The sequence below is a fragment of the Anguilla rostrata genome, chromosome 7 (genome assembly GCF_018555375.3).
Source record: "Anguilla rostrata isolate EN2019 chromosome 7, ASM1855537v3, whole genome shotgun sequence".
NCBI classification, from domain to species: domain Eukaryota; kingdom Metazoa; phylum Chordata; class Actinopteri; order Anguilliformes; family Anguillidae; genus Anguilla; species Anguilla rostrata.
In genome coordinates, this window is record NC_057939.1 from 1063501 (window position 1) to 1077921 (window position 14421).

Here is a 14421-nt window from a genome sequence, read left to right on the forward strand (position 1 = left end):
ATCTGTGGATGCTGGTAAAATCTGAAAACCCGTTTCCCCGTGGAGCAGGGAGCCAGAATGGCGGCTCTCCGGCTCCGTAATTAAAGTGGTTAACAGGATTAGTGGGAAATTTGCATGGGTGGAAGGCAGGAGATGGGGGAGCCTGTATTTGGGTCAGATTTCAGATTGCATGCATTAATGATGGCCAAGGGGGCAGGGAATGTATAGGCCCACGGAGCGGAGTGTGTGTGTGTGTGTGTGTGTGTGTGCGTGTGTGTGTGTGTGTGTGTGTGTGTGTATGTGTGTGCCACAGGAATAAGGGGTAAAATCACACCTTGATTCACTGCTCATCAGCGTAATGAACACTGTTACCATGATGAGGTGTGGCAGCTCCATGTCAGAGCCAAGGCGACTCCCACTCCCCCCCCACCCCCCCACAGTGAGGGGGACCTCAGGGCAGAAAGGGGTGAGGATTTTGGTTGCAATCCCATTAACCCCCCCCCCCCAGCGGATTAGAAGCTCCTCGTGCAGCAGTGGCGGAGGGCGCAGAGTTGAGAGGGAATTCCCGGAATTGTGGGCCTGTGCTGGAGTTCTGCTCCTGGGAATCTCTGACACAGCTCTGCAGCTCTGGGTCTGGATGCTCCCCCAAGCTCTCCTGGGCTGGGGCCTCGTGCTGCAGGGCTGGGGCCTCGTGCTGCAGGGGTGGACGATATACCACACAGGTACTTATCGAATGCAACAACGGTCACCCCCTCCTCCATGTGGTGTTTTGGCTTTCTTTAGTTATGACTGATGCAGTAATAAACATCCAAACTTCAGAAGTGTTTCTGAGAAAAATGTCACCAGTGATATCTATTGGGCGTTGATAAGAAAAGCCTATCAGCGCCATGGCCTCGCAGCTTCCTTGTGATCATGTGATGTGTTGTCATCAATCCCTTGGAAGCTTCAAGGCCTTGCTGCTGACTGGCTGTTATCAACATCCTATAGATAACAGTGCTGATGTTCTTTTCAGGAAGCATCAGGAATGTTTTTTTTTTTTTTTTTTAAAGAAAAGAATGGCAGTGCACCAAATGGTGGCAATGATCATTATTGCATTTGATGATTATCGTTGCTATATATAGGCCAGCCCTATTGCCTCATGCCTGTGGCTTTCCTACGGGTGTCCCCCACGGCTCTGCACTCGGCTCCTTCCTCTGTTTCCTTTTACATGCAGATTTGCTGGGTTTCTCATCACTTCCATGCGAACTGTGCTCAGGTGTCCCTGCACATCTCAGCTTCTCTCTGAGCTTCTCTCTGAGCTTCTGTCCTGCACCATAAAGCACTCGCTGTTACCCTTTCATCTCCACCCTTCAGCTCCAGCCACTGATCTCACTTTAATGGAGATGTGTGTGTGTTTCTCTGTAAGGTGTGTCATCGGGTATTTAATTAGAATATGTTTTTTTTATTACTGCAACTGTTATCTCTGTCACAGAACCGCATTTAAAATGATTGTCTGTGCAGAATCAGGCATAGGTGTGGCGCAGGGCTCTTCTATCTCACCAACTCTTTTTAATATTTATATAAATGGATTGGCAACACTACTTGAAAAATCTACAGCACCTGGCCTCGCCCTATATGACTCCAAAGTTAAGTTCCTACTCTATGCAGATGACCTTGTTCTGCTCTCACCAACAGAAGAGGGTCTACAGCAAAACCTGGAGTCATTTTGTCAGACCTGGGCCCTGACAATACACCGCACAAAATCTAAAGTTCTTGTGTTCCAACAAAGATCCAGACATTAGGGACCCAAAATAATTATCACATTACGAACAACTAAAATTGAACAAACTACAAATTACTCATATTTACGATTAAAAATCAGTTCTACAGGAAGCTTTCATTTGGCTGTGAATGAACTTAAAGAGAAAGCAAAAAGGGCTTTCTATGCCATTAAAAAGTCAATTCAAACAGAAATTCCAATTGGCATTTGGCTAAAAATTTTCAAATCAGTAATTGAACCAATTGCACTTTATGGCACTGAGGTGTGGGGTCCACTCACACAACACAAATTTGCAAAATGGGACAAACATCCAATTGAGACCCTGCATGCAGAGTTCTGTAAAAGTATCCTACGGGTTCAGAGGAAAACCACAAAAAATGCATGCGGGGCAGAATTAGGCCAATATCCACTGCTAATTAATATTCAGAAAAGTCAAATTTTGGAAACATTTCAAAATGAGTGACCCCCACTGCTATCATTACAAAGCCCTGAAATGCCAAGAGGTGAATATAAAGAAGAGTCCCCTCAGTCAACTGGTCCTGGGACTCACTGAAGAAAATCCTAACACCTGACCATAGTCAGTCCCAGGACAGTGACATCCTCCTAGCTCAGAGAATTCGACCAAACACAATTATAATGAAACAAAAAGAAAAATATTTGACCTATTGGAAAGAAATGACAAAAACTCAAAATAAACTTAATTGCTTTTTGGCCCTAAACAGACTGTACACCATGGCTGACTACCTGACCATGGTGACAGATAGCAAACAGAAAAACTTGACAATGTACAGACTCAGTGAGCACAGCCTGGCCATCGAAAAAGGCCGACACAGGCAGACCTAGCTGTCCAGAGAGGACAGACTGTGCTCCCACTGCAGTCAAGGAGTGGTGGAGACAGAGCTACAGTTTCTCACAACATGTGGAAAACACCTGGACATAAGGGAAAATTTCTACCAGAAATTCACAAAAATATGCCCTGAATTTGAAACTCTAAATGGCCACCAAAAGCTCCCCTGTTTATTAGGAGAACACAAAAAATGCATAAGACTAGCAGCAAATTACATCACAGCTTGCCATAAACAGAGGGACAACCAGTGAGCCTATGTGGGTAGGGAGATAGAGAGAGGGATAGAGATGAGAGAGAAAATAATATATTTTTTTAAAATTTATTTATTTATTTATTTATTTTAATAGAATGTTCATTATTAGTATTCCACTGTAAATATGTATTTTGAATTGATTTATGATGCTTTGGCAATATGTACCTATGTATTTCCTGCCAATAAAGCAATTTGAATTTGAATTTTGAGAGAGGGATAGAGATCAGAGAGAGAGACAGAGAGAGAGGGGGATGGAGATGAGAGAGACAGAGAGGGATTGAGATGCGGATAGAGAGACAGAGAGAGGGATAGAGATGAGAGAGAGACGGAGAGAGAGGGGGATAGAGATGAGAGAGAGAGACAGAGGGATTGTGATGCAGATAGAGAGACAGAGAGAGAGAGGGATAGAGATGAGTGAGAGGGGGATAGAGATGAGAGAGAGACAGAGAGGGATTGAGATGTGGATAGAGAGACAGAGAGAGGGATAGAGATCAGAGAGAGAGACAGAGAGAGAGGGGGATGGAGATGAGAGAGACAGACAGATGGGAGGCTCCTGCCCTGTGGTAATCCGCTCTTGGGAAAGTGTGGCTTTATTAAAGGGCAGCTGACGGACCGCTCTGGCTCCTCCTCCTTTGTTGTTCCTGTCGCTGGTCACGCGGCGAGTCTCTGGTGCTCGTCTCCGCCGTGGGCAGACGGGACGGCGAGCGTGCGGACGGGACGGGCGAGCGTGCGGACGGGACGGGCGAGCAGACGGGCGAGCGTGCGGACGGGACGGGACGGGCGTGCAGACGGGCGAGCGTGCGGACGGGACGGGAGCCGGCTCGAGCACAAGTCGTGCTAATTCAGTTACGCTTTTCCCCTGAGTGCAGACCTGCAGTGCATGCTGGGACAGCAATATTAACCAGCATTTTCCCCTGAGTGCAGACCTGCAGTGCATGCTGGGACAGCAATATTAACCAGCATTTTCCCCTGAGTGCAGACCTGCAGTGCATGCTGGGACAGCAATATTAACCAGCATTTTCCTCTGAGTGTGCAGACCTGCACTGCATGCTGGGACAGCAATATTAACCAGCATTTTCCTCTGAGTGTGCAGACCTGCAGTGCATGCTGGGATAGCAATATTAACCAGCATCCGTATGACCACACTGCCAATAATCATCCCTCTGCTCGGACTTCCTGTTTCACCAGCTGGTTTAACACCTCAGGCCGTAACCTGCCCAACCCATTCGATCCCTAATATATGCCTGCTACCAGTCATTGTGTCTTATATATGCCTGCTACCAGTCATTGTGTCTTATATATGCCTGCTACCAGTCATTCTGTCTTATATATATATATTTTTTTTACCTGGATTGCTCGCTTTTTGGAGGTTCAGGCCTGGTTTTTACATGATTTTCTTTAATTCCACTGTAAGGTATGTTCATGGGAATGTCTTTGTAAAAAGTGATATACAAATCATGTTGAATTACGAAAGTAACTTATGGCACAAATTATTATTATTATTTAATTTTTAATTTTTATTGCCACTACTACTAATATGTGAACGCAATAAAATATGAATAATTAGAGAGTTTAAAATATATTAAAAATAAAATAATAATAATAATAGAGACAAAATATATACGTGCATAACGATTACTGGATAGTTTATGACAAGGCTACAACGTTGTAATCATAATTGTAACTATACCAATAACAATAATGAAGGTATTAATAAATTAACTATACCAATAACAATAATGAAGGTATTAATAAATTGTTTTCGTTTTTAACTGTCTATATTATTATTGCTCATAATTTATATTTATTCTTTTTTTAAATTGGGCTACAGGTACGTCAGTATGGAATCGGCAGAGTTCCACGGTGGTTATGCTAGGATAAACCACATCCATGATTTACCTGTTGTGATGACGTTTTAGCGGGCGGGGCAGATCTGTTAGCCAGTGTCGCGCAGAGCTCGCGCACTACGCGCAGTCTTGCCACCAAAGCGGCTGCACGGTCCTAGTTCTAAACGTTCTTCCTTTGTTTTTTAAAACTGTTTGATAAAGCGAAACCTCAGACGGATTAATTCACAGAGAAGTTGGAGTTGAATATTCGTGTCCGTGTGGATGACATACACTAAGGATTTGCAGGAAAACCCTCACGCTCAGTAAAGGTTATGCGGTAGGCTAACACTATTTTTCGAAAACCCTGGTGTGGTGTGTTTCACGCTCATAATCAAGGACTTTGGAACACTTGTGCAGGACTGCGTTTCAAATTTGATTCTGAAATGCAGCAATTTTTCCAATAACAATATCAGCAAAGGAACTTTTCGTGTCGCTAACATATTGTTGACCTGGGAAAGACAAAACAGCGCTCATTTTACTCTGAGCAGACACATAAATTCGAAATGCCCTTTATCCCGTAAGAAATTTTTTTGGACAGTTCGGAATAATTTGAATCGTTCATGTGACTTGTCAGACCTGTGGCTGACCGTGCACCTCTCCGCGAGCGTAAAACACAACCGCTCAGACTGGAGAAAATGACCATGATCCGCCACTGAGGCGGAACCGGGACGCACGCTCTGACCGGATACTTGTGTGGAGCTGATCTTCGGAACATGAAGACGGCCGCGAGTCAGATCGTCGGAGTTTATTTTGCGGGGATATTCGTCCTTATTCCTGGCTTCTGGACAGCAGACGTGAACGGATATGGAGGTAAGACCGGCACTGGAAGTCATGTAGAGTAAACTATTGCCAAAGAAAAAGAGCAGCTGAAAATGTATGGAAGTGATATGACATCGTTCATTTCTGTGATAATTATTAAATGTTTACGCGTACTTATTGAACCTGTGTTTTGTAGTTGTCCAATGACCAAGATATGCACTTTTGTACGTCACTTTGGATAAAAGCGTCTGCTAAATAAATGTAATGCGTCCTCGTAGACACAAGGGTAAAGGCCATATGATACCTGCAGGTGCTGAACTAAGCAAACGGATAGCCTTTCATTATTTTGCCAACAGTATCAAACCTGTTTGCCCGCAAGTGTGACATATAACTACTCGAGATTTCTGGTCAGAACCTTTCGAAACGTTTGTTTTTCATAGCGCAAACGTACTAATTGTCTGTAGTAGATGAAAGATCGTGCTATATTACCTGTTTATAGTCTACGTATTGTTCCGCGTAAGTGAGAGAGGGAGCGGTGTCACTGTTGGGTCTTGCCGTCCTGCAGTTTCCTTTTTACCCTGTGGCTACTTCGGGTTATAAGGCAATTGTCACTGGTGAAAATGATCACAGAGACTTACGGGTTGATTATAATCATATTTTTCTCTGCACTATATGACATTGACAGAATCATAATTATGGTACGCGTACTGTATTGAATAACTATTGCATAAAAAATTACGGAAATGTTCAGCTGCCAGCATTTGGCGGACTCAGTCTTACTGTAAATAATGATGTGGCGATTGTTCCAACTTCCCGTGTTTCGTACAATCACTTCTTTGTACCAGCGACTCCAGATCAGCTGCGCGCGTTCGCTTGTGTCCAAACGCCTTTAAGTTTTTTTGAAAGATTGGCAAAATACACGTATGAATTAATTGCACAAAGTAATTTTCACTGCTAATATCCTCCTGTAACTGCGCAGTGATACTGTATCCGACTGTGCATGTTGGAAATAAGCCCTAACGACACTGGGTGAGACCTGCAGTATATTCCGCTATTGCCTTGGTTTCCGAGTCCGACCTATTCAAAGTCCGGTTACTGTTGCCTTGTCCAGCGGCCGTATTATCTGCGTGTGATTTGGAATGTACGGGAAGGCGGGATATGTTTGTGATCGGATCATTCCATGGAAAGCGGCGCTGGATCCACGCGGCATATCAAAGCTCCACCGAAGGGCTTCGGATTCTGATGTCCCACGCGGCCGTGGGTGGACTCCACACCCTTTCCCCCTCAACCGTCTTGTAGGACGGCAACGACTTATGCCCTGGATGCACCCATGTGCAATTTAACCAGGAGAAAGTATTGCTCATTTCAGAAGTATTTACGACAAAAAACATCTAAAGCAGACCAAATTACACCTGCTCCGCCTCCGGCTCTCTCGGGCTTAGTCTACAGCCTGAGCTGAAGCGCGAACCTCTGCTGCCTGCTGAACTGAAGGCTCATTCGATCAAATCAATCACCATGGCAATCAAGCCATGGTAGTATAATTACACTGGAGCTTAAATCGGTGATAAACAAAGTAATGTAGGCCGCTTGAGAACGTGTTCATGGGTAGTGAGTATCAGTGGCAATCCCTAGATTATTAGAAGGACGAGGCAGTTGGTGGAAAGATGATTAGAGGAACTCATCCGTATAATGTAATGATGAGCGGATTTGTGCAGCGCCGAGCGTTAGCCAGTGCCGCTAGGCAGCCGCTCAAGGCCATTCGCTGAAGCTCTTTCCCCTGCTGACCTCAGAAAGCTGGGCCTCTGCTTCTGGGACGTGTCTTTGGAGTGTGGATGATGCCAGTGCTGTCCAGCTGCTGGGTTCTGGGTTCTGCTGGGCTCTGGAGGCTGGGCTCTGGAGGCTGGGGTGTAGCGGCTGGGCTCTGGAGGCTGGGGTGTAGCGGCTGGGCTCTGAGGAGTCTGGGTGGTGTAGAGGCTGGGCTCTGGAGGCTGGGCTCAGGGGGCTGGTGTGTAGAGGCTGCTCTCTGGAGGCTGGGGTCTGGAGGCTGGGGTGTAGAGGCTGCTCTCTGGAGGCTGAGTTCTGGAGGCTGAGTTCTGGAGGCTGGGGTGTAGCGGCTGCTCTCTGGAGGCTGAGTTCTGGAGGCTGGTGTGTAGCGGCTGGGCTCTGGAGGCTGGTGTGTAGCGGCTGGGCTCTGGAGGCTGGGGTGTAGAGGCTGGGCTCTGGAGGCTGCGGTGTAGAGATTGCTCTAATGCTCGTCGCGTGTAACTGATTATGGGCTGAAACTCAGTGGCGGTTGGGGAGAGCCGGGCTGTGGAACCTTGTGCGGTGGGGGTGGGTGTTTGGGTGGGGGTGGGGGTGGGTGTTTGGGTGGGGGTGCGGGGGAATAATCAACTGCAGACACGCCAGAGTGCTGTAGCGTTATTTTTTAAACAGAAGTCTGGAGGTCCTTTGGGACGTTTGGAAAAGGGCTGTGTAAATGCTAGCTGCCTATTGTCATAGATTTGTCCTTAGAGGCATAGGTTTGTCCTTAGAGGCATAGGTGTGTCCTTAGAGGCATAGAAGTGTCCTTAGAGGCCTAGGTGTGTCCTTAGAGGCATAGAAGTGTCCTTAGAGGCATAGAAGTGTTCTTAGAGGCATAAATGTGGCATAGATTCATTTAAATCGGGCTCACCTAGATCAGAGAGTCACCATAAACACCCTTTTCAAGAGAGTAAACACACAGTATGACTGTCACAGTGCTGGTTATAAAGGAGTGTGTGTGTGTGTGGTGAGGCCTGTGTGTGTGTGTGTGTGTGAGCATCATGCCCGTCTGACACATGGTCCAGCGAGCAGGGGAGGTGGCGGCTTCTGTGGTGGAGGTGGCACCTCCACCTCCTTCTCCTCCTTCTCCTCCTCCTCCACCTCCCCCTCCTCATCTTTCTCCTTCTTGGGCGGGGTCAAGACCCTGCATTCCTGGAAGGTCCTCTCCCTCTATCTGTGTAAGGATGGAATGTCCTGGAAAAGCAAAGGAAAAAGTTTGTGTGCGTGTGCGTGTGCGTGTGCGTGTGTGTGCGTGTGTGTGCTTGTGCGCCACCTTTAATGTTGTAATTACCAGTGATGTCCATTGCTCTTTCATCTTGCCTTTGTAGTGGATATTTCCTCTAATGAACACTGGCCTGATTAGTCTTTAGGCCTGAACAGCTGTGTTCCAGATCCCCTTATTTTATGGAAAATAACATCTTGCACTTGTGCCCTTTAAATTTGTAAGGCCACACTGTATGAAGTATCTATGTTCTTTGCATTTTATAAGAAGAAAAGATATGAAGTTGCCAATGGAGTGATGCAAGGACACACAGCTGGCTGAGGAGCCAATTGCCCAGTTACTTTTGCTCCTTAAAATGGGGGGGACTGTGTATTAAAATGGGCTGCAACCCATACAGGGTTCACCCGATATGGATGTAAATACCTGAAAATTACAGTAGACAGTTTAACCTCATTTTTATTGTTTCATTTCAAATCCAATGTGCTGCTGAGCCAAAACAAGAAAAACTTTGTCACTGACCATTTAATAGTCATTTTATAATATCTGCAGTAGTTCTACTCTGTTCAAGCTTTGGTTTTTTTTGTGGTTTTACTGTACATTTACACTTTTTCTCTGTCACACTCACATTCAGTCACTCAGATACTCACTCATTTACTCAGAGACTCACATTCATTCACTCTCTCACACACCCACATTCAGCCCAGAGCCTACACACAGCCCAGCGGGTACACACAGCCCAGCCCAGCCCAGCCCAGCGGGTACACACAGCCCAGCCCAGCCCAGCGGGTACACACAGCCCAGCCCAGCCCAGCGGGTACACACAGCCCAGCCCAGCCCAGCCCAGCGGGTACACACAGCCCAGCCCAGCCCAGCCCAGCGGGTACACACAGCCCAGCCCAGCCCAGCCCAGCGGGTACACACAGCCCAGCCCAGCCCAGCCCAGCCCAGCCCAGCGGGTACACACAGCCCAGCCCAGCGGGTACACACAGCCCAGCCCAGCCCAGCGGGTACACACAGCCCAAGCGGGTACACACAGCCCAGCCCAGCCCAGCCCAGCGGGTACACACAGCCCAGCCCAGCCCAGCCCAGCGGTACACACAGCTCAGCCCAGCCCAGCCCAGCCCAGCGGGTACACCAGCCAGCCAGCCGCCCAGTCACACACAGCCCAGCGGGCACCAGCAGCCAGCCCATCCCAGCCCAGCACCAGCTGGTAACAGGACGTCACCCGCATGCAGCTGCAGCGCATGCGTGCGTGATGCGGTCAGCATCCTCCGCCCTCAGAGCTGTGCACCTCTGGGGATGGATAACCGTGAGACATAGCAGAGCTGATTCTGGGGTACACTCGAGCCTCAGCGCTGATTCTGGGGTACACTCAAGCCGCAGAGCTGATTTTGGGGTACACTCGAGCCTCAGTGCTGATTCTGGGGTACACTCAAGCCGCAGAGCTGATTTTGGGGTACATGGCAGTGGGTCCCCGGTCCACCTGACTCCTGGTGACCCTGTCTGGGAGAGGAAGTGCTGGAAGTGCACTAAGCTCTCAGCCCTTACAGACAGGAAGTGGGCAAGCAGAGAACAAAGAGACTGAATCTGTGCCCCCTCTCTCTCTCTCCCCCTCTCTCTCTCCCTCACTGTGAAAAGCAGAAGTCCTGTATAATCTAAGGCATGTTTTCTAACAGCGTGTGGACAAAGGGAATGAGGGGCTCCTCTCTCTGCCATCCTGTGGTTATGGGGGGCGTCTAATTGGAAACTGAAGGTGGTGATTAAATAAAATGTGAAATGGTTGGGGTGTGGTGGGGGGGGGGGGATTTAAATAGTGAATAACAGTATTTGATTGGTTTTCACTGGAGGTATGGGTGTGGTGGGGATGGGGGGGCGGGCACACAGGCAGCCACAAGAAGGAAAAAGAAGGGGAAAAAAAGATTTTTGGCTGAATTGTGTGTTCTCTGCCTGCTGCACAGATGCAGCGGGTCTGACTGGCTCAGGAATCAGACGTGTGAATACACGCCGCTCCTGCCTTTCCAAAAGAACACAGAATAAACACAGAAAAGCCTAAAAACAGCATTTTTTGCGGAATCATTTTAATAGGCCTGTATATCAATAAAACGTTTCCCCCTGCCCCCGAACCCGTCTGTCTGAAAGACTGAGGAAAGACCTTAGGCTTTGGCACACAGTACATGCATGTGACGGAGACTCTGTCGCAGAACTGAAAGGACACTCCTCCCCTGTCTCAGGACCCAGATGCACCAGATGTCTGTCTGTGGCTGTTTCACTGTGCACTGTCCTCCACTGCAGAGAGAATGGGAGAGAGAAAGAGAGAGAGAGAGAGAGAGAGAGAGGGAACTGGTTTTCTGCGTTGGCCACGTTCTCGTTCGGTGTAATTGATCTGTGTGGCTGCGGTCTGTGGCTTTATTCAGCCAGGTGGGGGCGGGGCACGTGTGCCTGATTGACAGGCTAATTAATGTATCTTGCATTGCCCATTAGGCCCAGCAGTTCCTGCCCTGCATTATTCACTGTTCCATAAACAGATTACAGACATATTCACTGCTGACACCTTCTACCTGTAGGGCAACGGGCCATTCAGACTTTACACCATCTTCTGCCTGCAGGGCAACGGGCCATTCAGACTTTACACCATCTTCTGCCTGTAGGGCAACGGGCCATTCAGACTTTACACCATCTTCTGCCTGCAGGGCAATGGGCCATTCAGACTTTACACCATCTTCTGCCTGCAGGGCAATGGGCCATTCAGACTTTACACCATCTTCTGCCTGTAGGGCAACGGGCCATTCAGACTTTGCACCATCTTCTGCCTGCAGGGCAACGGGCCATTCAGACTTTACACCATCTTCTGCCTGCAGGGCAACGGGCCATTCAGACTTTACACCATCTTCTGCCTGCAGGGCAATGGGCCATTCAGACTTTACACCATCTTCTGCCTGTAGGGCAACGGGCCATTCAGACTTTACACCATCTTCTACCTGCAGGGCAACGGGCCATTCAGACTTTACACCATCGAGTCCATCAACAGAGAGGCTTCTGTAGGGGAGGTGGAGAAACAGAGGGGGAAAGGGAAAGGTGGAGAAGTGGAGAGATGGATAAGCAGAGAAAGATGGAGAGATGGAGAAACAGGTGGAAAGAGAAAGGTGGAGAAGTGGAGAGATGGATAAGTGGAGAGAGATGGAGGAACAGAGGTGAAAGGGAAAGGTGGAGAAGCGGACAGATGGAGAAATAGAGAGATGGAGAAGCAGAAAGGTGGACAAATAGAGAACCAGAGAGATGGTGAGATGGAGAAATAGAGAGATGGAGAAGTGGAGAGATGGAGAGATGGCCGGTGGCTTTTTGGCCTGCGGCGTGGATGCTCTGGTGAACAGGGTGGCTGCTGTGTAAAGAGCATTAGCATCACAGCGCATTAGCATCATTAGCATCACAGCGCATTAGCATCATTAGCATCACAGCACATTAGCATCATTAGCATAACTGCCTTCAGCCTGGCAGAGTGAAGCAGGGGTGGAGCCTGTTTACCAGTCGCCATGGACACGCCTCTGTCTCTATCTCTCTCTCTCTCTCTCTCTCTCTCTTTATCTTTCTCTCTTTCTCCCTCTCTCTCTTTATCTCTCTCTCTCGCTCTTTCTCACGCACAGGGACCTTCCAAAAAAGCACCAGTCCAAACCTTAATGGGGGAAGAAAACAAAAACCAAGTCAAGGCTGGTCAAGTGCACGAGGAATGGACAGGGTACTGCTGAAACAAAATGGCAGCCTGGGTCTATGCTGTTCAGGGCTCAGTATTGAGCGATCCATAAATTATCCTCCATTCTGGCTCAAGCACAGCCAGTTTCATCACACAGCGCTCATTAATGTGTGATCCACAGAGTAGTCTCCATTAGGGCATCTGGTGTGAGTTGACAGTCCCACAGTTTCTTTATTACCCACATTGGCTTTCCACAGAGATAAGTGATGAGGAAGGATGGATGTCAGCTGGTTCTTGTTGAGATTTTTTCATTTTTATGAAAAAACTATGGGAAAAAAAAGATGTTTTCATTGGCAGTGCTTGCTGGTGAGCTCAGAGACATTCACTGATGCTGAGGCATTTATGCCGAGCATATTGCAGATGAAGAGGAAAGGAAATACAAGCCAATAAAACAGGAAGTGGGTGTGGCTGAAGCCTGTCCTGGAGCTGAGGAGGGGGAGAACGCGCTCTGTTTCCCCACAGATGACTGATTTAACAATTGGTCCTGGGAAACTGCGAGGACGGCCAGTTCACAGAGAGGTGACAGAGACGGCTCGGTCTAAAGCGTGCACTCGCCCGAGAACCTGTCGTTTAAAACAGGAAATACTGGACTGCCCTTTCTGTGGATCCCTGCGTCTGATTGGCCAGCCCCGGGGGGAAGGGGGGGGAGCTGAATTTAGGGCGGCTGGTGTTGCAGGGAAACTGATTTGAATACAGGGCACTTTGCAGCGCATCCATTTGCGTTATGGTTTTACCCATCTGGAGGCCCCGGGCGGTGTGAACCTGTCTGTTTTCATAAGAGCAGAAGAGACTCTGGCTAACGGTGCATCATGGGATACGGACGCCTTGCCCAGGAGGGAGGGAAGTGCACGGCCTGCTTCTGAGTCCGCACTCCGGGCACGAAGTCAGGGGTCCAGGGATCTGAGCACTTTCTCTGGTTGTGTGAAACAGGCAAAGTGTTGCTCCCTGTAGGCGGGACGTTTGAGGAAGATCAGCAAGGCAGTGAGAGAGAGAGAGAGAGAGAGAGAGAGGGAGCGGACTCAGAGAGAGAGAGGGAGGGAGAGAGGGAGACAGAGAGAGAGGGAGGGAGTGCACAGAGAGAGAGAGGGAGCGCACATGCACTGATACTGAAAACCAACAACCGCTCTACCCACCCTGGGGACACCAGCCCCCTCTTTACATACAATCACTTATCCACAGCCTGGAGCTGCAGCACTGAGCTCCGTTTACCATATAGAGCCAGCTGTGTGCGTGTGTGTGTGCGTGTGTGTGTGTGTGTGTGCATGAGTGTGTGCGTGTGTATGTGTCTGTGTCTGTCTGTGTGTGTGCTTTTGTGTGTATGAGTGTGTGCGTGTGCATGTGCGTGTGCGTGTGTATGTGTCTGTGTGTGTGTGTGTGTGCGTGTGTGTGTGTATGCGTGTGTGTGTGTGTGTGTGTGTGTGTGTGTGGGTGTGTGTGTGTGTATGGTATGCTGTGTGTGTGTGTGCATGTGGTGTGTGTGTGTGGATGCGTGTGTGTGTGTTTGTATGTGAGTGTGTGTGTGTGTGTGTGTTGGTGGTGTGTGTGTGTATGTGTGTGCGTGTGTGTGTTTGTATGTGTATGTGTGTGTGTGTGTGTATGCGTTGTGTGTGTATGTGTATGTGTATGTGTTGTGTGTGTGTGTGTGTGTGTATGGTGTGTGTGTGTATGTGTATGTGTGTGTGTGGTTTGTGTATGTGTAGGTTGTGTGTGTTGCGTGTGTGTGTTGTGTGTGTGTTGTGTGTGTGTGTGTTGTGTTGCGTGTGGTGTGTATGTGTTGTGTTGTGTGTGTGTGTGTGTGTGGTTGTGTGTGTGAGGTGTGTATGCATGTGTGGTGTGTGGGTGTATTCTAGTATTTGTGTGAGGGCTGTTTGTGTAGGTGGGTGATGGTGGTGTGTTGGTGTGGTGTGTGCGTGTGTGTGGGTGTGTTGTGTGTGTGGGGGTGTATTTAGTTGTTTGTGTTGTTGGTGATGTGTATGTGTATTGTGTGTGTGTGTATGTTATGTATTTATTGTGTGTGTGTGTTGTGTATTTGTTGTATGGTGTGTGGTTATTGTGTGTGTGGTGTTTTGTGGTGTGTGTGGTGTGGTATGCTAGCTGGGTGTTTTTCATTGGCTGTTGAGGGTTCAGTACTTTTTGAAGCTTTTTCCTCAGTGGCGTGATGAGGAGCT

At 48.3% G+C, this 14421-nt stretch overlaps 1 protein-coding gene across 30 annotated transcripts in view; it reads left to right on the forward strand.

Moving 5' to 3' along the window:
• sema4f (sema domain, immunoglobulin domain (Ig), transmembrane domain (TM) and short cytoplasmic domain, (semaphorin) 4F) overlaps window positions 1-14421 on the forward strand; it is a 57566-nt gene that overhangs the window by 13292 nt on the left and 29853 nt on the right. For 29 of the 30 annotated variants that reach the window (XM_064341849.1, XM_064341845.1, XM_064341851.1 and 26 more), the window contains exon 1: window positions 4766-5534. The exons of the other annotated variant lie outside the window; for it this stretch is intronic. In XM_064341849.1, coding sequence (XP_064197919.1) covers window positions 5438-5534 — 97 coding nt within the window. In that variant the 5' untranslated portion in view covers window positions 4766-5437. Of the gene's footprint in view, window positions 1-4765; window positions 5535-14421 lie in introns of those variants that run through there. 30 annotated transcript variants of the gene reach the window in all.